Source organism: Aptenodytes patagonicus, chromosome 12, assembly GCF_965638725.1.
Source record: "Aptenodytes patagonicus chromosome 12, bAptPat1.pri.cur, whole genome shotgun sequence".
NCBI lineage: Eukaryota > Metazoa > Chordata > Aves > Sphenisciformes > Spheniscidae > Aptenodytes > Aptenodytes patagonicus.
The window spans coordinates 9,427,342-9,451,813 of record NC_134960.1 but is presented as its reverse complement, the minus strand read 5'-3'; the positions used below and the strand labels follow the sequence as shown (position 1 = coordinate 9,451,813).

General features: G+C 36.4%; 1 protein-coding gene across 2 annotated transcripts in view; it reads left to right on the top strand.

The window, feature by feature from the left end:
- CLINT1 (clathrin interactor 1) overlaps nt 1–24,472 on the top strand; it is a 53,390-nt gene that overhangs the window by 26,202 nt on the left and 2,716 nt on the right. For both annotated transcript variants that reach the window (XM_076349678.1, XM_076349677.1), the window contains exons 2-10: nt 1,741–1,845; nt 2,507–2,603; nt 4,115–4,223; nt 5,122–5,286; nt 9,258–9,432; nt 14,412–14,655; nt 15,197–15,278; nt 19,636–19,713; nt 23,733–24,028. In XM_076349678.1, the coding sequence (XP_076205793.1) occupies nt 1,741–1,845; nt 2,507–2,603; nt 4,115–4,223; nt 5,122–5,286; nt 9,258–9,432; nt 14,412–14,655; nt 15,197–15,278; nt 19,636–19,713; nt 23,733–24,028 (1,351 nt within the window). The remainder of the gene's footprint in view (nt 1–1,740; nt 1,846–2,506; nt 2,604–4,114; nt 4,224–5,121; nt 5,287–9,257; nt 9,433–14,411; nt 14,656–15,196; nt 15,279–19,635; nt 19,714–23,732; nt 24,029–24,472) is intronic.

The following is a 24,472-nucleotide window of genomic DNA, read 5'->3' as shown; positions in this document are numbered from 1 at the left end:
GTATATGGTAAAGAAAGTGTCAGAAACAGAAGCTTGAGGTGCATTTAGCATAAATGAATTTGTAAAACCTTAATTAACTGTTGTTCATAACTACTGCTATGTTCCTACACGCTTTTTTTCATATAGATAGGTTCTGTTAGCTTGCTGATTATTTACTCAGTCATGAAGCTTACACTCTCTTTAGACACAAAGTTGAATAAAATCATACATCAGAATCTGACAGCAGGAATTCTCATGCTGAGAATCCAAGACTAAGTCCAGGAATTTTACTCTGTTTTAACAGTTACCTTCTGTGTCCCCTTTCAGACTTAAGGAGATCTCATTCTTGTTTCTGCTGTTTATAACTCCAGTTCCAAGATCTTTGCTATCCTTATGCCAAATAAAATTGAACGGGTATTGCTTGAATGCTGCTTTGTGCCAACTCCTGCATGGACAGAGGGATGACTATTAAGCATCTTGATTTTTCTTCTAGACCTTTCAGGTTCAGAGGAGGTTTTCAAGCAGCAAACACCTCTGCATTGTATTATAATATCATTAGATCTCTCCTACAGTTTAATAAATTTGACTTTGTGGTATGGTTTATATGTTGAATACAGTCATTTTACAGGGGTTAGTCTGGCTTCTGAAACCAGTTGTATGATGTACTTTTAACAGTTAAGTAAATTTTCAAACTTTTGGTACAATAGGTGTAAACATGTAATTTCTAAGTTATTTCAAATACACTGCAAAGTATGTAGGGAAAGCAGAGGCCACTAGGTTTCCTTTTACTGATGTTTCATTACTGTTGTGTGCTATATCACTCCATAACTAGAGAGCTGTTTTTCAAACATTCTCTGTATGAATGATGATTTGGGCCTGCTCACTCACCTTAAAATATAAGGAAAATCATTGTATTATCAAATATATCTAGATGCTTTTAGGGGCACAGAGGAGGTTGCTGGGGCTTATAGTTGAACATTACTAGTTTGAGACATTCATTTAAAAAAAAAAAAATCACATATTGACTACTTTAATATAACTGATACAGAAAAATTGCTTCCTTTTTCCAAGTTACATTTTTCTGTGAACTCTCATAGAGAGAGCCTGAGCTCCTTATAGTATTTGCATTGCTTTAATCCTAATACAGTGTTCTGCAGCTTTTCTTCTTTCGCTGTTTTCCCTTAAATAAATTCAAGGTAGGAAACAGACTTCCTAGTGAATCTTCTCTCCCTTACTTCAGACTTCTGTGTGACTTTTTTTTAAAACTAAAACTTGTTTGATACAGATATTCTTGAGTTATGTAGCATTCATCATTAAAAAAAAAATCTGCTTCTGGTTGAGTTATAGTTATTTGCAAGAAGCTTTATAAACCATACAAACCTGTAAGCAAACCATATCTAGTTGGGGAAGCTAGTTTTGCTAGCTATCAGCTAGCAAAGCTATCAGCTTTGACTCTAGTGGTTCGGTTTGGATTTTAGTTTGACCAAAAGCCGTTTTTACTGGACTGAATCCAGCTGTAATGTAATCCCTAGTTTCTCAACTGTATTCTTGAAGACTAATAGAACAGTAAAACCTTCTTAAAGATGACTTAAATGTGTTGTATAGTGTCCTCAGGGTAACTTCTGCACTAAAGATGTTTTCTTTCCCACCCTGTAGAGGTATCTCATTAAGTGAGATACGCACTAGTGTCATTATTAAGTTTTCATGTGTTTCTCAGTTTTGATGCTAATCTTCATGTGTGTTAATTTTTTTCCTTTGCAGCACCAATGTGGTTATGAATTATTCAGAAATAGAGTCTAAGGTTCGAGAAGCAACCAATGATGATCCATGGGGACCTTCGGGACAGCTCATGGGAGAGATTGCCAAGTAAGTGATAATTTGGCTCAGTGATGAAGAAAAGAAAGGTGCATGTTATACAGGAATGTGAAATTTGCTGCTAAATCAACTCTGCGGTATGTTGACTGATAATGCTGAAAAGTTGCTGTAAATCAAGTCTAATTTTTTTAATGCATAATCTTATGTATTGAAAACTGTCAAACAAAAAATGAAGTCAAAGTATTTTTGAAATTCTTGATTTTTATTTATGTAGCCTCATAATTCTTTCAATATATCTGACTTTTTTGGAGTGTTTATTTTCAAACTGCTTTCTTGTGACTTTTCCAAATAGAGCAAAACATGTCAAATTCTTCCTTGAACTTTTTTCTGTTAAAATGAGTTTGGAAGTGGCATGTTTGACTAGTTGCAGTGGTTATTAGGGTATTCATGTTAAACATTATTTTCTTTATAATTAGTGAAGGTTCTTCTACTGGCTCAGATTTTTAGAATTACTTTTTTCTTTTGTAGTGCTGGTAGGTAAATTACTTCTATATGACTAAGAAATAGGGATAGCTTTTCCCCTTGTAATGTCATCAAATGTGAATGGGCTTAGATCAAGCCTGCCATCTACTGTCAGCCCTGAGTCTTGACAAGCTATTGTGGCAAACCACAGAGAATAAAATTTCTTTACTCCTTTTTTTTAATTCTTTAGGGCTACGTTTATGTATGAACAGTTTCCAGAACTTATGAACATGCTTTGGACTCGAATGCTGAAAGACAACAAAAAGAACTGGAGGAGAGTTTATAAGGTGTGTATGTATATGAACTGGAAGCATTCAAGACTTTGGTCTACGAAGGACATAATGCTTGTTGCTAGTATAATGTTTTGATGTGGTGTCTCGTTTAGATACTGCTATATCACTTACTCCCCTAGCAACCTATAATTTCTTTCCTAACTATATGCTTTATAATTTTCTTACTGAAGTCAAAGATGTCTTTCAAATGCTGTATGGGAAAAAAACAAAATTTCTGGTTTTAGAAGTGTGTCCAAGATGCTACTTAATGAACATAATAGAGCAATTACATTTTGCTGATATTCAAATATTGGTGTAGCATTCACATTTTGAATCTACCCAAAGGAGTTGTTACGGTGCTCCATGAGAAGTGGATGATAAGTTATTGCACTATCAGGAAAATGTTTTTGAAGGAATTCAAGAATACCTGAAATAAAATGGAAATGAATCTTAATTTTCTGCCAATTCATAGTTCTCTAAAAATTGTAGTTTAGCTTTGAATGGACCAAATTTTCTTGCAGATCTTACCATATGAGGCTTTTATGTCCTACTTGCATGTTGGAAAAAGAACTGAATCATTTGCATTTTTCTTGTCTTTGGCTAATTAGCATGGTACAGAAACTTTTTGCTTAAGATTATATCATGCTGCACTTAAAGTGGTGTTCAGTGTTCACTGAATTATGCAAATATAACCTCATTTTTTAGAATTGATGTATTAGACTAGCTTATATTTTGTTTTTCTTGATCCCAGGATTGTAACAAGACAGAATTAATTCTAAGGCATGGTTTGTGCTTTTCACAGGTGCTTGATGTTTTGTATTCATAGTAATTGTTTTCCCTGAAGTACATTATAAATTAATATTTAATGCTATCGCACATAACTACTTAATGTTATAAAGACTGCTTGGAATTGCTTATCAGTTTTGGATAGGTTGAAATATCATGATAGTTTTAGCTGATAAAGGCACTACTTTGGAGAAAGTGCATTAATTTTTTTTTAGATAGAAATCCTCAACATAAAAAACTGCAATTAAAGTACTATTTAAACTTCATTTGTTTTGTCGCTTGCTTAAAATTGTCCTGAAATGCAGTTTTGTATATCCGTTGCATCCTGCAGAAGGCTTCATATATTTCTGTAGGAGTTACTTTTCAGTGAAAACCATTGGAAAATTGTGAACAAAAGAGGCAAAAGAAAATGCTTCATTTAGTAGGGTTAACTTTTTCTCTTAAATTGCTACTGTTGTCTTTTAAAATAAGCAGTAGGTGATGAAGGTAACTACTTGTGACTTAGTAATAACAAATTAGAGTTTGACAAATACAGTTTTGATATTCTAACGAGCAAAAGGTGCATGTGGGGAAAACGTGTTTTTTCTATGTGAACCCATATAATAAGCATTTATTTAAAAGGGGAAAGTCTTATTACTTACTAATTTGGGGAGGGGGGGATGGTTTTCTATTGCTTTTAAAAAAAAAAAAAAGATAGAGCTTTTGTTCATGCAATCATAAGGTGCTTTGTATTTTTATAGTCTTTGCTGCTCCTAGCTTACCTCATAAGGAATGGATCAGAGCGTGTTGTTACAAGTGCCAGAGAACACATTTATGATTTGCGATCCCTGGAAAATTACCACTTTGTAGGTGAGCAATAGAAAAATCTTATAAGCAAATTAAAACAGTAGTTGGAGTTGTCAGTCACCTCAACCAGCTTAGATGCTTCCCCAGTCTAATTAGAATGTGACTGTTGCCAGTTGTGTGAAGAGTGCAGAATCCAAGACGTGGGACCCTAGAGTATTAATTAGTGAAGACAAGAACTTGCAGAAAAGACTGGCTAATAACAACAGAACCAACACAACATGAGTGTTCGGGTTTATATTAAAATATGCACTAGAGACTGGTCCCCTGTGGTGTCCGTAAAGGAATAGCTTTAATCATATGGGAAGAAAAGGTTAGAGCTCCAAAACACACACATCTGTTTGAAGCTGGGTTTTTTCCTCCCACCAAATAATATTTACAGTGCAAAGGCAGCAAGGCCAGTGTGTGTTTTGAATGTGAAAAAGGCTGGGAAAGGAGCACGTTTAGCTTGTAGTATATCCCAACTGAAAGCAATTTTTGAAAAATTCAGTTTTGCAATAAGACTGAGTTCTTGCAGTTAAACTTGCAAAAACTACTAAAAAGACTGAGGAAAAGGGGTTATATTTTGAAGGGTTAAAATTGTTCAAGTGGAGAATATAATTTCTGTCTCAGTCTTTGTTAATCTTTTCAATGTTTCAGCAGCAGTTAGATGTTTCTAAATACACCATTCAGTGAAAACTATCATTTATCTGAGGATGAAGATTTGTGTTGAAACAAAATATTTGGTCCCTTTTAAACAAATGCAGTGGACCTTAGTAGTCATAAGATCTTCCTCTGACTGCCGTGTTCATAATTCAAATTTTCTTATCAGTTTGATGTTCAGTATTGCTGCCTCCAATTTATTTTTTCTTTCCTTTTTCCCCCTTCTTCCATCCAACGTGTCTATCCTGCATTACTTACACAGATGAAAATGGCAAAGACCAAGGTATAAACATACGCCAGAAGGTAAAAGAAATGGTTGAATTTGCTCAAGATGATGATCGACTTCGGGAAGAGAGGAAGAAAGCAAAGAAGAACAAAGACAAATACATAGGGGTTTCTTCGGACAGTGTTGGAGGGTTCAGATACAGTGAGTACTAGGCTTTCTTGGTCAAGGATTGACAGTCTTGACTTTTAACTTGGCTTCGATAACACATAACAAGGAATTTCTAAGATGCTCCTTTAGATGCTTTTTCTTTATATTTCTTTAACTGCCAGTGGTGTTATTTTAAAATGAAATCTTGCACGTTTTCCCCAACATACAAATTTACGTTACTTCAAAAATCTTTAAGTTAATCTTTTTTAGATAATAAGCTAAATAGAAACTTATACAAATGACATTAATGCATTGGCTTAGCCAAAACTTACCTGTCGTTTTTATCCGTGGGCAGAGTCTCATTGTGAAATGAATGCTGCTGTAGCAGAAGTAGATAAAAAAATGCCCTTGTAAGTCAGGGTTTCTTAGTCAGTCTTTAATTAAAAAAAAAAAAGTGATGATACTTTCTACCCACCACAGCACAAGAATTGCTTCACCTACTCCTGCCAACCTCCTTTAGAACCATTGGTCAATTTGGGTTAGGGCTTTTAGGGCAGTAATGCTGTTCAGGTGAAACAATGTAGATATATGCCATTAAACTTTTTGGTTTCCCAAGTAATATTGTTTGGACACTTGAAAGATATCTGTGGATTATCTGTATGGATTCTGATGTCTGTCAGAACTGACTTTAAATATATGCAGTAAGTACCTTGTAAGTGATAGAGCTTATATGTCAGGAGATTACCAATACAGTTATTACTGTCTCAGTTTGTGTATTTTTAAAATCTTGTTTGATTAGTACTATAGGTCCCATGTGCTTTTTCGAAGGAGGGCTCCCAGAGGTAATACGAGATTTACTTTGTGTGGATGTACTAAGCTTGCAGCTGGACGTTGGTTGCACAGCAGACCCATATGCATGCTGGAAATCTGGTGCACCAGTGCTCATCCCTAAATCCTAGGGAATTGCAGCTGCCAGTGAAGAGGTTAAGACCAGAAAGGAAGTTCTAAACTTTGTTTAAAAAAATAATATATATATTTAAGATATGTATATTATATATTTAAAAAAGATGTGTGTGAAGGGTCACTTGGTCATCTGCTCCCTCATAAAAAAAATCAGAAAACCTGCCATCAGATTTTCAGAAATCAGAATTCCGAAAATTAAAGCATCCAGCCATCACGAATCTCAGCCATCATTGCATAAGGTGCCAGTCCTATATCTAGCTTGGGTCTGGTACTTGCAATATGACCTTTATTACTAAGGTCCTTTATTTAACAACATACACACACAAAACAAACAAAAACAAACACAAAGGAAAAAAAAATCCAAATGCTGTTCACAGGTATACCTGATACACCCTTGCTTCTGGAAATAAATTCACCTATTTTGCTAAGGCAACTGATGTTCTTCATGTGTGCAATGAGTTCTGTCAGACTATTTGCATCTTCAACATAGTGTGTTTGTAAGATCTCGGCCTTAGAGGATGTAATGACATCAGCTTGTCTTTGTTTAGGGAGGAGACGGTTTTCTCTGACAGCCTTGGTTAGATTAAGGCACGCAACCAGTGCTATGATTTGCTTATCAAGTCCAAGTGTGCTGCTTCCTCCTTGCTTCCCAGTCCCTGCCATAATGTGTAGCAGGGATCTGGGCTTGAACTGGCTTTTATGTCTGATGTAGCCCAGCGTGTTGTCCATGATCCAGCTGTCAGTCTTGAGATGTTTATCTGTGTTTTCTTTGGCCTGAGTAAATCCTTGGCTGCTTTTATTAAGGGATGAGTCCCCAAGTCACAATGGCACAAGGCTCTGGTTTGCTAGAGTCAGTGACTTCTTTGAGAGAAGGGTTTGGTATAAGATCTGAGTAGTAACTGTGCAGGACTTAAACTTCACCTGTCCCTCTCTGGTGCTATGTATGTTTTTTACTGCTCACTGTGAGCCTTAAACTTAGATTTGCTCTCTTCTGTTTTTGACAGGTTACTTCTCCATGTTCCTCTGTTCTCCCTTTTCCTCATATGCAGAGTAGTTGAAAATCTCTATCTCCATGGCAGGATATGTCTTGTTTTATATTCTTTTAGGCTTTTGCTACCTGCTTGGAATTCTGGTGATTCTCTTTTTAGGAAGTACTTATGAGTCACTGCATTTGTACTTTAAGTACATGTCCCTCTGTTCTTTCACTGAGCTTATCTTTTGACTTGCTCTGCACAGAGTCGTGATCTATCCCTATATGCTGGGTAGAAGCCTTTCTCCATATGCTCTTTAGTTATCATTCAAGTTTTTTAATTTAAAGGACTGTCTCCTTTGTCTTGTATTTCATTTTTGTGGTAAAGGGTTTTTAATTATCCCTTAATTTGTTGAGTAAACTAAAAAAAAAAAAAATAAATCTTTGTAGCAGCAAAAACCAAACTTTTTCCCAGATCAGACTTCTAATCTAAAAGGTTCTAGTTATATTTAAATATAAAATGCTTGTATTTTCAGAGTTTTTCTTAGTTCTTTTTGTCATGAAAATACCAAGCTCTTGGAGGTTTTTTATTTATTCTAAAATTCCTATCGCACAAGGAAACCTTCTAATGGAATCTACATTAAAATGCTTGAGAGCCTGACATAAATTGAAATAAGGCCATTTTATTCTCCTGCAAAATTTAACAGTAGTACATTTTTTAGCAATTTCTCTTTTTCCAGTGATAAAGATCTTGCTGAGTATCTTGCTGATTTGTAACAGGTTCTCTACTTTGAAAAAGCTTGTCTATCCTTGATGGATCTAAACAAATATCATTGGAGACTTACCGCTTCAGTAAGAAAATGTATCCTCTGGTATATGGTACAGATCTAACTCAAATTTTGCACCTTGTAGTGTTGGAATCCATCAGTTTCTTTTTATTAAAAATGACTTAATTGAACAAATCTTGAACATTACCTGAGCTACAATATAATTTGTATGTAACTTGAAGTAATAAATTTTTCACCATTCTTCCTTTCTGCTAGTCAATTTTACTCGGCTTAAGTAAAAAAACTTAACTAGTGTTCCACATTTTTCAATAGTACAAAAAAAAAGCCTTGTTTCATGTGTGTGATGGCCCAAAATATAAAATGTTTATCTAAAAGTGTTGTCCAGAAACTGAGCTATATTGGGTTGTTTTACATACCTATATTTTCAACAGAAGGTCTGATATAAGATCACGATACAAGTTAGTAAAGTGTGCTGTGCTTCTGATAGTTAAATCTTTGTTAAAATGTAAGTGTTGTTTTTTTCTTTTAAATTAAACTCCGGTTGGCTGGGTGTGTATAAATAAACCCAGCCTTAAGTTTTTTAAACTTTCTTAATGAGATTGTACAGTAAGTGTACTTATTTCAAGTAAAACTGTCAGCTGTTTGTAAGCTAAGATACCAGTATGGAGGTCTTGAACACTTGATTAGGAAAAAAAATGGTTTTTATTTCTTGATAAGTGTTTAGTAAAGATGTTCAGGGTACTCAGTGGCTGCTGAACTGCATCTTTTTTTAATCACTGAGCATGGAAAAGAAAGGACAGAAAGTTATCATGCATTGCACACTTATGTCTTTCAATATTTTGGTACTATGCGTTCATGAATGTCAGTGTATAAAAAACCCCATTGATTTACCTCTGAGTACACAGCTTGGCCAAGAATGGAATATCGTGCATTAAGTGACTGTTACAAAACTGGCACATCCCATTTCTGATAAGCTGCTTATGCAGCCAGAGTTGATTGTGCCTCTTGTGCTTCTCCAGCAGAGTCCAACAGTGTCCTGATGTGCTGTGCAGTGCATTAAGATTGTGTCGTTGTCATAAACAAAAGTCTTTGAATCTGCATTCCTGGCACTTAATGATTGGCATTACATGCTGTGCCTTGCTGTAATAGTGTTGATTCAGCACTGTGGGAGCTTTCAGTTTGCTTTGAAAACTTGTAAGGTTTATGTATGTAGGGCAAGGGGGCTTGAGAGTGATTCTAAAAAGACCACAGGCATTTTTTTTTCCTGTTATCTTTAGTATTTCTTATCTTAATGCCTTACACAGGTGAAAGATATGATCCTGAGCCCAAGTCAAAATGGGATGAAGAATGGGATAAAAAACCAGCTTTTCCATTCAGCGACAAGTTAGGTGAGCTAAGTGACAAAATTGGAAGCACAATTGATGATACTATCAGCAAGTTCCGAAGGAAAGATAGAGAAGACTCTCCAGAAAGGTGCAGGTACTAGAGTTATTCTAACATGAATTTATTCTGTGAAATTGCTATTATAAAGCTGTTTGATATTGCTGATTATTAGTTATGATACTCTGCCATTCTTTTTGTCTGTATGGATGGAAGCACGTTTGGGTTCAATACCTGCTTCCTAGACTTCTTACGCAGCTTTTACTGGCCTTGGGGAATAATGTAGCTCTGTCATTAGTTAACTGCCCTTGGCTGCCTTCCATTACTGCCCCTAGCTTAGATAGCTGCTGGCAAAGCAGGGAATTTGGCTGAAATTTCTTAAGCTTTTCCTTGTCTCAGCAATTCAGTGGTCTTCCTTGTGCCAGTATACTGCCATTTAATGCTACAGTTACTCTGAATGCTGAAGTGCCAAAGAGGGAGATGTAAAATTGCTTAGACCTGCTTTGACACAGTGCTGCTTCCCTGAGTTGATGTCAGGAAGAACAGATTGCAGGTGACTTATTTCAATATTTAAAAAAAAAAAGTCAATTTCAGTTGAACCTTCTCAAGAAACTTGTTGTATTTTATGTCTGGCCATTAAATTTTTCCAGTAAGGAAGAAAACCTACCCTGCCTTGCCTGCAGAAAGAACTTTAAATACATCACACTTCAACAGGGGCATTGAATTTTGTTATCTGGAGATCAAATTCGTACTTAACAGAATCTGAAATTGCTGTAGAGAAAGTGCTCAAGTATATTGAAATAATTCCCTTTTGGGAAACAACTTGAAATTCAAATTTGCACTGAGATTTGATTAATATTTTTTTACAGGAATATCTTCAGATACATTCACACACACACACACATTTTTATATAAGTATGTATAAAAGTGCACATGCACACGTGTGTATATTACAAAATTCAAGCAATTTTGCACGGAAACAAATAATTATAACGGTAGCATTTCTGAGAAAAAGGCAGTATGGTCCTCTTGCTAAGGCATTAATAAATCATAAAACTGGTATTCTTTGCACACATCAGGGTTCCCTCTTAGAACTTACTCTAAGCAGACTACAAAGAGAAGGGATCAGAAGAAAAGTAAACAATTTCAAATTTAACAATGGTATATTGTTGTGTGCTTTTCTGTACTTACCTTTCAAAAGCAACTTGTCACATGATGTCTGTAAAGCTCACTGTCCACATTTCATGTAGAGGATGTACAGTAAACATTTTTTTATCTTATTTCCTTTGCTTTATTTCTGAAGGGCTCCTGGTCTCTTACTTGTGCTGATACAAAGTCTTGCACCTTCCAGTGTTTTAGACAGTCCTTTCTGCAGTCTAATCTTTGTAAAAAGCAGCTTATTTTGAGGACTTCTCCACTGTACATCTCTACCAAGTTACACTGATCTTTTTCTCTCTCTAATACTACATTTTTTCATTTTTGTTTTGGTCTTGTAACCCTTGTCCCTTTTATCTTTCTTCCATTTTTTGGTAAATGTCAGGTGTGGTATTCGTCTTGAAATTTATGAAAGTAATATACTCAGGACTTGAAATAAAAGGAGGATTTTTTGGCACATACATGAGCAAAAACAATTTGGTAGTTGCTGGTTATCCTGCCATAAGAAGGAATCCAGGTTGCAGCAATATGGCTTCTCTAACATTGCTTCGGCTACCAGCCAAAAATTTCCTTTTGGAAGGTATTTTATCAGAGTGTTGAAATGAAGGGATTTCTTTCTACAGAAGGCATCAAAGGATCTAAGAAGATTGAACTCAAGGTTATAGAATGTCTGTCTATTTATGCTTAAAGATACTGTAAATACAAACCTTTTAATTCATGTTATATTAACAGAATATTATATTCTGTATGAAGTTAAATATTGAAACTGAATAGAAACGTGAAATTTTAATTATGTGACTTAAGCTCACAACAACATAACATTCTCCTGTAAATGCTTCATGAAATCCATGCATTTCTGTGTTTTCACACAGCAAATTTTTTTCTAAAAATAAAAAAGAAGCCTCCAAAAATTTGCTAGCTTTTGTAGCCTGCTGCTATATAATAACATTGAATTAAGTTGTCATTTCCCTTGGAAAAGTGACTAAATGGTGATACTCGCTCAGCTGGCAAATCTGCTGTTGTATGTTCTATTGTTTCTATCTTAATAGCTTTATAAATCATTATTACTTTAGTACTGTAAAGCCAATAAAGGTCCTAAAGCACAAAGAATACATGACCATCTTTACAGTGGTTAATGGAATTTGGATGACACAATCTTTGCCTCTAATATACACACCAGAAGAACTTGGCCAAACTTCCGGATTTCTGACTCGCAAAGCTTGTAGTTTGCATAGAAGAAAAAAAAAGATGCTTGAAGTAACTAAGAACTTAACCTGTGATATAGCTGGCTTGAGTTTACAGTCGATGTCAGTGAAACTGCAGTTTGCACAGCTAACTCTGGAGAAGCCTAGGTCTGCTTGTTTTCTTTAGAAGAAAAATGTTAGTACTGCTGTGGGGGAATTAGATTCTTTTTTCCAGTAATATATCTCCTTGGAAGTAGAGAAGACCAGAAACAATACGTCATGGGGTGGGAAAACCTCTGGTTTTCTTTCATAGTGCTTGTTAATTCTTAGGTCTTAGGCGAATAAATCAATTGCTGCTCTGAGTCTAGCCTTGTATGCGGAAGTTTTATTTTCTAAATTACCTGCAGATATACAGAGGTTCTTCTGAAACATTACACTTTTTTCATTAGAATTCTTAAACTCTGTCAATCCTTGTTTCTCCAGTATTCAGAAAGGTTGATGCAGGTAACAATGGGAAGGAAGCAAAACTTAGTACTCCTATAAAAGGATGCAACAGTCATGTTTAAAGGCAACTTCCATGTAAAGGATTACTTTTGTAGTAGGGTATAATTCAGATAGTCTCAAACTATCAGTAAACTTATCTTGTTGCCTTGAAGAATGTTGTTAAAAAAAACCCCCATACCACGAAAACCTCAAGGCAAAGAAAAAGAACGTGTATCCATACTTCGGTTTCTGGAAGTTGCAACCATGTATGTCTTTGCAGAAGTTTTTTTTTTTAATTATTTGGTACAATGCTGGCTATAATTTTTATTTTTAAGTTCATTCTGCAATTCTCAGATGAAGCACTGCAATTTTACTATTCTGAGCACAGTAAACACACTTAAAGGGAACATTAATCTGTAATGTTTCTTTTTTTTTTGTTAATGTGACCATTAAAGAAAAATAAAGAACAGATCTCCTGTTTGGAAGCAGTACTGGTTGTCATAGAAAATTGAGTATTGTATTATTTGTCCTGATTTCTGGCATATATGTTTAATTTCTTTTCTCAAAAGCTTTTAGACGTATATTTTGCTGTAGATCACCAAAGACTCACTTTTTTTTTCATTCTTACATTAGTGAGATTAATCTCTACCAGTTCTGTAGCAATAGCTCCATTGATCAGACTTTGATGGTTGTCAATCACTTCTTCAACCCACAGAATGTGTATATGGACTAGGCAGACTCTGTAGTGATGACAAGAAGTACACTGCAGCAGGTTTTAAGAGACTGAGCCTTAGTTGTGATTGTCCTGGTCTTACGTACATTCAACATGCCTCTAAAAGGCAACATCATCCACACTCCTCCGAGGCTTTTAGGATGGATGTACCATGTGTACCATGCTAATGTGCAGATCAGTCTTCTGTGGGGCCTTGTATTAAAATCCTGATGTCACAAATGAAAATGTGGTTAGTGGTCCCATCTGATGTATTTGTGCATGTAGGCAGGCTATCTGCGGAAATCCAGAACTGGAACAGCAGGCCTTGTTGTTGCAAGTCAGGTTTGAAGTGCCTTGGAAGGATAAGGTTAGGTGATGCAATTTGAGCTCTCTTGTCTATGTAAGGCTGGCTCAAGCAAATGCCTGGTAGTCACAAGGTTGGCCAGCAGCTATGATATTTTTCTTTTAAAAATAAAAAAATTAAAGGGAGTGAGCATTTATATTCACTGATGTTAATGAATTAAGCCATTCCCAGTGGTGAGTAGGTAATATGCATAGAGGAAATGACATGTGCATTATATTCCAAAAAGCCCACTATTGTTAACAGAAAAAAAACTGACAAAGGGGCAGCCTTTCTTAAATTTTGCGGGTTTAGTATTCTAATGTATTATTAAAATATAAAAACCTTCCACTTTCAACTATGTTGCTAAGAGAATTGCTATTTCAAAATACGTTTCAATATATTCAAGCTTTCTCTACAGCAATTTTTACTGTTATGTACAAATCTTATCTTGATGATAACAGGCAACATGACTGTTGGGGGGGTAATTGTTTTTTTGTGAAAGACTTAAAATATGAAAGTAGAAAATGTAACAGATTAAACAAATATTACACAGTGACATCTAAAAAGTTTTTGCCTAAAATGGTTACACTTTTGTTCTTTTACATTTTAAGAATAAATGTGTGTTCTCTGATAAAAAATGAATAGTATCATTGCATTGCATAGTTCTGTAAACATTCTTTCTCTGCAAACATTTTAAAGAATACGAAAACCTGTTTCTCTGGAAAGGGAAATGAGTTGAAATAGGAATGGAATTCTTGAAATCTGAAAGGTAGTACCTGTATTTGGTTCACTGCTTTCTGTCTCTTGGTGCAAGTACTGAGCAGACCTGCCAACTTAACTTTTTGTTGCTGAAGTGTTACATAATGTGTGTGGGAGTTCCTGTCAGAAGGTAATTAAATGTACTGGATTTAAACACTGATATCGTATTATCCTCTGCCGTGGACTTGCAGTTAATGTTTAACAAAATAATTTGCTTTTCTTCATCACTTTTGTACAATAGGTGCAATGCTGTGTTATGTAGATGCATTATGTAAGGGTAAAACATTTCCTTTCTCAAATGTAGGAAGAAGCAGTATTTTTACTATGAACCATCGCTACAAGGAACTACAGTAACCAAAACTCTTGTGGCTTAAGCCAAATGTCCACTTAAGTAACTGAGAAGTCCATCACAAATGGTACTCTATCACTTTTGTTTTTCTAGTGACAGTGATGAGGAAAAATCAAGAAGAGGTAAATCTCCCAAAGCTGAATTTAAAGATGAAGAGGAGACTGTGACAACAAAACACATTCACATTACACAAGCTACAGAAACTACCACCACCAGACACAAACGCACAGCAAATCCTTCAAAAACCATTGACTTGGGAGCAGCAGCACATTATACAGGGGATAAAGCAAGTCCAGAACAGAATGTTGCTGCTCATACTGCACAGCCGACAGCAAAGGTGAGACAGCATAGCACAATAAAAGATGACTTTGAAAACAGTTTTCTTCTAACCTCTGAGACATTTTCTAGTTTAGGGTAGAGTTTTTGTTATGCAGGCTTCAAGGGAACTATTTTATCAAAAATGTCTAACTGGGGTTTTCAAAGGCAGTGGAACAGTTTAATTACAGAATGCCTTTTTGTGTGATTGCTTTAAGATGTAGAATTTTTTAAATGTAGTCATTACCATGTTTTACTCTCTTCAGGAAAGCAAAGATAAAATCTTGGCCTGAAGTGTGAAGGATTCTCTGAACCTGCACGCTTATTGACAAGTTATCAAGTTCTTCAGTTATCAGAAAAAAATGTGAGCCACTAGCTGTTCACTGTTTGATTTGAAATTTAGCCAGGCTCTAGTGATTGTTGGCTCTAGTGATTGTTGGCTTCAAAGACAAATCTGCCATCTCTCCAAAACAAAGCACCCCCCCAAAAAAAAAGAAAACTTCTCAATGTCATTTGAGTGATGACATCATGAAATGAGATCTATTGTGTGATTTCTTCTTCAGGCCTCTGTACCCTCTGGCAGCAAGTCGTCTAATGACCTGGTTGATCTGTTGTTTGATGGAGCTAGCCAGCCAGTCTCAACAGGTAGGCACATTTTGTTTTATTTTCTTAATACGTATTTTGAACCATTTCTGAGGATAAGCTTGTTTGTTGTTATATAGATATAGTAATAGATAAATTGAGAAATGAATACTCAAAAAATTTAGAGCTGCCTAGAACCTTTTGTAGCAAGGTACTATATGTGCCATTGCATGGGACTAATAAATGTTAGCACAAAGATTAACTGCCAGATCAGTCTGTCAGAAACTGTGTTTGTAATGCAGTTATTTATAATTAACTCTAAAAGCAAGTGCAATCCATTCACATTCAAGCATTTCTCATAGTGCAATTCAAAGACTAGGCAGCTGGAGATGGATGATCTTCATATAAGCTTTCATCTGAAGTCTATGGCAAACTTGTTTATCTTATTTTGTCTTGGCACTTCGTTGATCCCAACCCTAATACCAAAAAGAAATTGCTACCTAAAAGTAAAATTATTCATTGTAAAACATGTCCCTTCGGTGTCTAAATGAGCAGTTGAATTTAAGTCCATTAAGCTTCATATGGACTTACCCTCATGCTCTCAAAATGCAGTTTCTTTAGGAGTGTGTTAAATTTCAGTGCATTGCATACAGGATTGATAGAGGAGTTCAGGGGTTTGGTGGTTTGCTTTTCAAAACCTAAAACTTTAAAGCCTTGTTACTGTGCTTACACATTCTTAATATTGACAGTTTTGATTGTGGCTAGCATGGAATAGAAAAAGGACTTCCATGCACTTGTGGTCTGATGGTACAGTTGGGAGAGAGTTAACTGTGGGCAGAATTTTTGTTTAAGGATCACTTCGAGTAGCAAATAAAATATGAGCATGTGCCTTTTCATAGATAGAAACCTTTTCTGTAACTTCTCTCCATTACAAATAAGCAACTTCTCTTATTATATATGGGATCATGTTCACATTGTTTGTAGAAGCGTATGTGTGTATCTTGAGGATGACAGATACTCAGCTCCAGTCTTTGTTTTAAAGACAATGTAAAATCACATGAGACTGTACTGAAAAATGGCAGTCCAGAGCGGCTGGAGGCCCATATGTGTGGCAAGGTGGCTGCATTCATGCATATGTAAAGACTACTCTTACTCACTTCTACCTGAAGCTATGCCACTTCTGGGTATACATTAGCAGGAACCCCTGTAATATGTCACACTAGGCATTTTTATTATAATGTATGAGCAAAGCCAGTATTACGAGCACTCTATGCAACACAGTTTCATCACTAGGCTACCAAAATGCTACCTCTCTAAGTATTTAATAGAATATAAAATACGTTAAAACTCTGTTGGAGGGGTGGGAAATTGTCATGGTAATGTAGTATCGGAGATCCATCTCAATCTTTTAAAGATCTACCAGAAATAAGAAAGAAAACTTTGTGCGCTTTTATTTTTGGGAAAGTAGATAAAGTTATATGTCTGTTCTGAAATATGTGTTAATTCCTAATGGTTAAGGAATAAAATTCATTTCATGCATCTGTTCCTTTATGCACAAATGCCCCCAAATTTAAGGAACAACTTATTTTGCATTATTTTCTATTTTATTAACTTAATATGCAAAGGTATTCATTGTGCATTGGAGTTACCACAGTTCCATGGAATTTTAAGATCCTGGATCAGAACCACTACCCCAAATCAATACTGAAACTTCTATCCAATTCTTAGGGGAAAAGAGATTAGAGCCTTTTTTGGTTTTATTTATATACATATGTGTATGTTTTTATCTTTATACATAAAAATAAAATCACATTGAGAATAAATGTTTCCACTTCAAACTGAGCCTTCCCATATTTCAAACACAGCTATGGCAGCTTCCATATTACAGTGTATTTGAATCTTTCATCAGTTTGGTTCTTTGCTGTAGTAAGCCTTTTTTTCTTTTTGCCTTTTTTCTTCTTTTTCCAAAGCAGCATTTAGAAATGGTGTTGAGAAGAGGCGTATTACCAGCTGGTCCTGCTAAATAACCTCTTTGCTGTGACCTGGGAAGGCAGATGGAAAGGGTTCATTTGTAGTGACAGATCTCGCATGGGAATCTTTGAGGATAGCTCATGTTGAGAAGATTAGCACTGTCCTTCACGTGCAGGTCACTTGTTATGACCACTGTTCCTTGCGGCACAGGGTGTGGGAACGTTCCCGGTGTCAGGCAAGACACAGGGAAAGGGTCAAATGCAGCCTTTGATCTATCCTGTGAAGGAACTGGCAGGGAAGTCATGTGAATTCAGGGAACTCAGAATTTGCTTATCTATGTATTTTCAGGTGCAGAGATGTGGAAGAACGTTGGTGAGGCTTGGGGGGTTATGCGTTACTAAAGCAACACAATTTGTATGTGAGGGGGGACGGTTGGTTGCCGTAAAGGAGCAGTCCATTTGAGATGATGTGGAATCTGTGGTTAGACCTGCTGGAAGTAATTTTTTGGTGTTACTGGAGATGAGGTTCTTTAATCTTAGCTGGTGATACCTTTCTTTAGAGAGTTACTGCATTCAGCTTAAGCTCTGCCACCTCTCTGGAACTCAGTTTCATTTGAAAACAGGCAATAGAGGTGGAGGAAAAGTTGACTTGATTGAAAATGTTAAGGGGTTATTTTGGGTTTGAACCTAGTTCTGTTTTTAAAATTAAATTAATCCCTAGATACTTTGTTAAACAGCCCAGGGATAATAGGCGTAGCATGAGAGCATTGATTTTTTTGAGGATGTGGTCGAGAGTATGTCATCTGTGTTGCTCATTTTGATATAAACCCTCAAACCATTAACCTGTTCTGAACTCTGTAAGGACACGTGATGAAAAAAATGATTTGAAAATGTTCATTGCAGTAGGCAGAGTAAACATGATCAGAACAGTTTTTTACCTTGATATTTCACTGGCTCATCGTACCCTTTTTCATTCTCAGGTTGCAGTCAGTATAAAACTTGTATATAAACATATGTAAGATGCTTATTAGATCAGTTCTGAATTTGTATTGAAGAAATTTCTTAACTTTGTGTGAAATCTCCCTCTTGAAAAGGTGGTAAAAGGATTTCAGTAGTGCTATATTTTGAAAATTCGAAGAAACCATCCTTGCATTCCCTTCTCATGTTTTATATCATATGCTACACACTCGGCAAGAAAAGACATTTCCCCTTGGAAGAACAGTCGCCTTCCTGGCAATGTCTACAGTAAAATAACATTAAAAAAGAAATACAAGTACATGTGTATTAGAAAGTGAATGGTTCCTTTTATTACTGCTAGCCATTTATTAAAAAGGAGATGGTTCTAGTTTAATTAACCCAGTTGAGAGTAGCAGATGGGGCAGAATGTCTTGCAGCGATAAGACAATTCAGAAATGGCACCAGATGTTGGAAGCTGTCCCTGGTGGTGTTTGAGTGCAGCACAGATGTTCCCGTCCCACCTGGCTAGTTTCTAAGCACTGCAGGCTAAGCAGCTGTGATGTAACCTATATAATGTACGCATAACACTAAAAGCAAAATAATTGAACGGCTGCAGCTTCTTCTAAGGGTGGGAGTACTTGGAGGTGAAATCTTTGAGGACAAACAAATAAGGTCAACTTCTTGGCTTTCTCAGGTCAGTGGAATACCTACTTAAAAGCAATAGCAAGGATAATTTGATTTTTTGTAAACTGGGTTTTTTTTTGTTTATTTTAAAAAAAAGCAGCTTTCCAGTATGGTTCTTAAATCTTTCTTCTGTTTTTATATCTTGGCTGTATTTTTTTCTTAGTGAAAAATTGTTACTATGCTGTGTTTAGAAGTTACTAATTTATGTGCTGTATACAAACGTCTGGTTGGGAAACTTAATGTTCCTGCTGTAGAAAGGAAGCAAACTTATGAAAAAATGAACACAAATGCAAGCTCTGTCCTTGAAATCCCAATTCAAGATCATTGCAGAATCATTGATGCTTTAAGTAACAAAAAACTAAATATAAGGCGATGTAATTTTTCATAGTAAGCATAACAAATTAACTTTTTTACAATAAGAATGGCTTTTATGTATTATACTTCCAAAGTTTTAATTTTGCAAACTGCCAAATTAGTAGCATCCCTCACTAGTTAAAACCTTGTTAATCTTTTTAATCTCTCTAAACTTATTTATAGAGATAGCAAAAACGTGTGTCTCAGTTCTTCCCTAGGAAAACAAAATTGCAAGTTCTGCAAGGCAGTTGGAAATAATCTGGTTTATTGTTGCTCAGGCTTGTATAAATATAGTATGGTGATGAACAGCAAAAACAGTGCCAACGTAGGGAGCAGAATCAATAAATCCATCGTGCCACGTACAGATCAGCTTTTCTTCATAAATCCCGCATGCGGTTGTTGCAGTGGATCTTTGCACAATCCTGTAACAGCAGTTGGCTTCCTTCTGTTTCTAGGTGGATCAGCTGACCCATTTGGAGGATTTGCTGATTTTAGTTCAGCTGCTGCTTCAGCAAGTTTCCCATCATCGCAAGGTAGGATTAATTTACAGATTGAAATGCTGTTTAAGGGCAGAAAGAGGGGAAGAGATGCCACATGGCATTATTGAAAGTCACTTCCCTTTCCAGGGCAAGCTGTGTTTATTTACCTGGACCGCAAGTGCTATATTGAGTAAGGAAGAAGATAGCTACTGTCTGGCACAGCACATGTCTCACTGGACCTGAAACTTTTAATCAACTTTATTTCAGAAAAATGTTAGTAGGATTTACAAATATATCCCTGTTCATCTAATAATATAATATAAGCATATAATAAGACTTAAAACGTAGCTCCAAGTCTAATTTTGAAATGCACTGAAATAAGATGTGACTTCTGGAGTAGAAAAGTAGAAAACCTGAGATAAACAATTGTGGGTCTAAATGCTGGCTGAAGAGTGCTCACTAAACAATTAAAAAAAGAGCTCAGCGCATCCCACTTCGCAGTTGTGGGCAAGGAGCTATTTTAATTGGAGTTCTACAGTGATGAATGCTTCAAGATGACAGTATTTGTATTTCCAAAATGATTGGAAAATTGGCTATAGTGATAGGACCATTCAGATTATTAATCATCATAGTCTTCCCAGTGTTTTATGTAAGGTTATTCAACTATTTTATTTGCAATAAAAAGCAGTCATTTTTCTAATACTTCAACTAACAGTTTGTAAGCTTTTCAGATACAGGTAGGTATTAATTATAAAAAAAAAAAAAAATTTAGCTGCTCTGGTGGGATAAAAAGACTTGCATGAAGTGCTTGATAGTCCTGTTCGCTTGCTTGTGATAATGCTGTGAACTGAAAACTTGTTAGAAGGGTTTTATGCTGCTGTTTATAGTTTCCAGACATGTGCAGAGGGTTCAGATTGGTCTTAAGAACTTTAATAATACGGGCAAACAATAAATTAAATGGGTAAGTTGAACAAAACCAAAAGATGGGATCATGTTCAATGGAAAATAGCAGCCCACCTGTGCTAGAAAAATGGGTCCCTAAAGATGTCCTCAGCTCCCACCTGTGTCCTAAGATTTAATAAAAAAAAGTTTGTAGTTGTTTAGACACACACAATTATGTTGGCCTTGTCAGATGCCATAATGAGGGGAGCCTGAGACAGGCTATTTCCAAAGCTTCCAATGATGTCTGGGTTACTATTGGAAGGCCTTGTATGTTGGAGGGGAATTTAGTCAAGTTAATCTCTCCCATACACAGTACAACCTCGCCGATGGCTTTTGAAGTTGCATATATGCATTTGTGGGATGAAGCTGACCGACACTTTTATTTTAGCTTGGCTAAACAACAATTTGTTACAGTCTTTTTCCCTTTTAGGAGAAGCCTATTAAATAAAAGATATCTAGATCTTGCTTAAGTCAGGCATGAACAAGTCCCTGCCAGTCACAAGAGCAAGATTTTAGTAATGCTTGTTGGGACAGCGCTCAGTTTTGCCCTTGCCTGGTTACATGGCATGCAGTTTAGAGCTGTCATGTGTCCATACGGTTGGCTCAGTGCACGTGCAGTCATTTTTCATGCAAACATACAAGCTGTTATGTAGACATGGCCACTGTCTGAAAAACGTTTCTCTTAAAATTGGACTGGGGAAAAAAAAAAATATGCTGGGAAGCCACCTAAAGCAATCAACTTCCTTCTTCCTTTTGGGAGCCTACAGTGCTAGCCAGACAGGACAGTGCTGCAAACAGACATGGAGTGGAGGGAGGTGGCTGGCTATCTTTTGTGAAGTTAATTTGGGCAGTAGTGGTGTTTGTGACTGGGGGTTCTCAGCAAGGGTGTAGGATTAAGTCCAGAATGAGAAAAGATTAGCAAAGAGGTTGATCAGCAAACCTATCTGCGAGTCAGCTTTTAGTCAGCATGTTTATATCTCTTCCTTTATTTTGTTTTGTTAGGAAAACTGTGCTGGGCATGGATTAGTTAATACACCTTTAATTTGCTTGGCAGGAAAGAACTGCTCTAATTTTTTTACAGGCTTTTTTAGTCAAAACCAAGTTGTTTTGCAAACACAAAGCCGCCTACTATGCAAATAATTTGTGTGTTAATACAGTCTAAATTGATACAATCCTTTATCTGCATTAACATGATTAATCTATTCCAATCACCATTATGCAAGGGACAAGGAGTCTTGTGAAATGATTAATTATTCCTGAACAGCGTAAGCCCCTCTAGAAATCTTTTCCTTCTTGATTAATCATCTTTGAAGTTCTACTGAAGGGGCAAAACCTTATCCCTTTTACCCCCACTTCCATTATTGGTGCTCAGTGCACAGGTCTGAACATAGAAGCAGCACACTCAGCATTTACTTATCTATCAGGAATATTTAAAGTAGGTTTTAATTTTTAATATGTAGTACTAATTGAAACATTCTAATATAGTCCCTCTTTGTGAGGGAGATCAAAGCAAATGTTCTAGTAAGGCCCTAAGCTAATGAATATTTGTCCACTTCGTTCACTGAAGTTGTTGGCAGTAGATTTTGTGAACAGATTTATTCTCCTACTATTCTTTAAATTCTAATGTATTGGTAAAGATGAAGATGACTAAAGGTTGAGGGTGTATGTTGATAAATATTTACATGGAGTGTAAAAGACTACTGCAGTTACCTTTTGAGTGGGTAGAATACAGTTGTAGAAAATTGCTATGGATGGCCGTTACAGAACTAGCCATTGTATAGGCTAGGAAGTGGAAACTGGCACTAGATTCGTCTCCCCCAGCTTTACGTGTTTGAGTCTTCATTTGCTCATCTAAAGAAATTCAAGGGATGATTTAACTATTCATTAGAACTAAAAGTTCATTTCATATGGCAATGACATTGCTTGTGACTTAGCTGAAGTATCAAAAGTGTATCAGTGACACAATCAAAAAGCTGACCTGTACAATGGCCCAAACTTGGAACAAGGTTCACTATGTAACAATGAGAGCTGTTTAAATGGTGTGGCTTTATTTTTAGCATCTCCTGTAGATGTTTTTGTAAGCTTTTCTTCCCCTATCACTCCTGTGAAGTAACTCTTTTCTTGTTAATAGAAAAACCTGTGTTTTTAAGGGAGATAACATCTCCTCCCATTTGACTCAAAGGTTATGACATATTCTCAGTTAACTGGTTTGTGTCTCTGGACATGTGTGCTCCTGAAATAGGTACCCTTGCAGTTGTCTGCAAACAGCTTATATTGTTAGGCTCTTCACAGTAAGATACCGAGAGAGCTGTATGTTGCTGCGTTTTGATTTAAATGCTTGTCTACATAAACCCTGGTATATTGAAATGAAACACAGTGATGAACTAAGAGTTCAGCAAAGCTTCTGCTGGGAGAATTGTTAGATCCAAGATTGAATTTCTGCTTCAAGCCAAGGCATTTAGTTCAGGAATCAAATTTAGAAAACTTACTGTATTTTACATGAGCGTTTCATGGGATGGGAAGTAATTATGCTTTACCACCTCAGATAAGAATTCCCTGGCAACCTGCTTTCAAAGTTCTGGTTTTTATTCCCCTCAGCATTGTTTTATACAAAGAGCTACTAATTGTATATAAACTAATTTTGAAGTAGTTGTCTTTGTTTTATCATGATGGAATTTGCTTTATCAAGTGGCTCATTCCTGACAACTGTTCTCTCAGCAAATACCAGAGCACTGAGATAAAAAGTTGATAAATATTATCAAAGTTCTAGGTGTTGTTTTGACTAGAGCCTCCAATCTGCCCCTAAGTTATCTTTTGGTCATATTTCAACTGAAGAAAACCTGTCCCTACTTGTCTCGCATCCACAAGTGATGCTATCAAACATCCTTCTTCTTTCTGTGCATGGGTCTTTCATATTTCCTTTGCTACCTTGTTAAAATTGTTGGAATATTCATGAGAGGGAATGATGTCCAGATGGAGGTTCTACCTGCAGATGTTAATCTGGACGGACACAGATCAGCTCTCATTTATTTCAGTTCATGGAATATGGCATTTGCTCGGTGCCTTTCTCTAAGTCTTCTGCCTTTCTTCTCTCTGTCTTCCTTCCTCCCGCACTGTTGCCTTTCCTTCAGGTACAGCAACAAGTGGAAATGGAGACTTTGGTGACTGGAGTGCCTTCAACCAAGCTTCTCCTTGTCCCAGTGCTTCATCTGGAGAGCTCTTCAGCAGCACAGCACAGCAGCCAGCTATAGAGCTCTTCAGTAGCTCACAGCCAGCTTCTGGCCAGCCTCCGACTGCTTCAAATTCTACTGATCTTTTTGATTTGATGGGCCCCTCTCAGACAACCATGACCTCTTCACAAAGTATGAATTTCTCTATGATGAGCTCCAGTGCTGTGGGCATCAGTTTACCCATGTCAAGGTCACAGGTATGCTGCTATTTGTAGTTTGCTAATGACCTTCCTCAATTAATCTTTTGCCTTCTCCTTAATCACAACTTTGAAAATTAATCCATTCCACTTCTGGAGTCCATACCTAGTCACTCAGATGTTGTGTTCAGCATTTTGTAAGAAAGTTTTGTCCAAAATGTTTGCACAGCCTCCTAAAAAGAAAAGGTGTCAAATTTTCTTGAAAAGCCTCCTTTCATAAGCTGGTTTTCTCTGAGATGATCTTCATTGTTCTATGAAGCGTTGCTGCTTTTTTGATGAAGACGAGGTTGATATTTTAAACCTTAAAGCCATCCTACACAGAATGTTATAGGTTTCCAGCCTCAAGTAGATGGAGGCGAGGACTGGTCTGTTCTCCAAAACACAGAAGTGCCTGCATCAGTGGAGAGTGTTTTTGGAAACCTTAACAGGTCAGCTTGGTGTTAG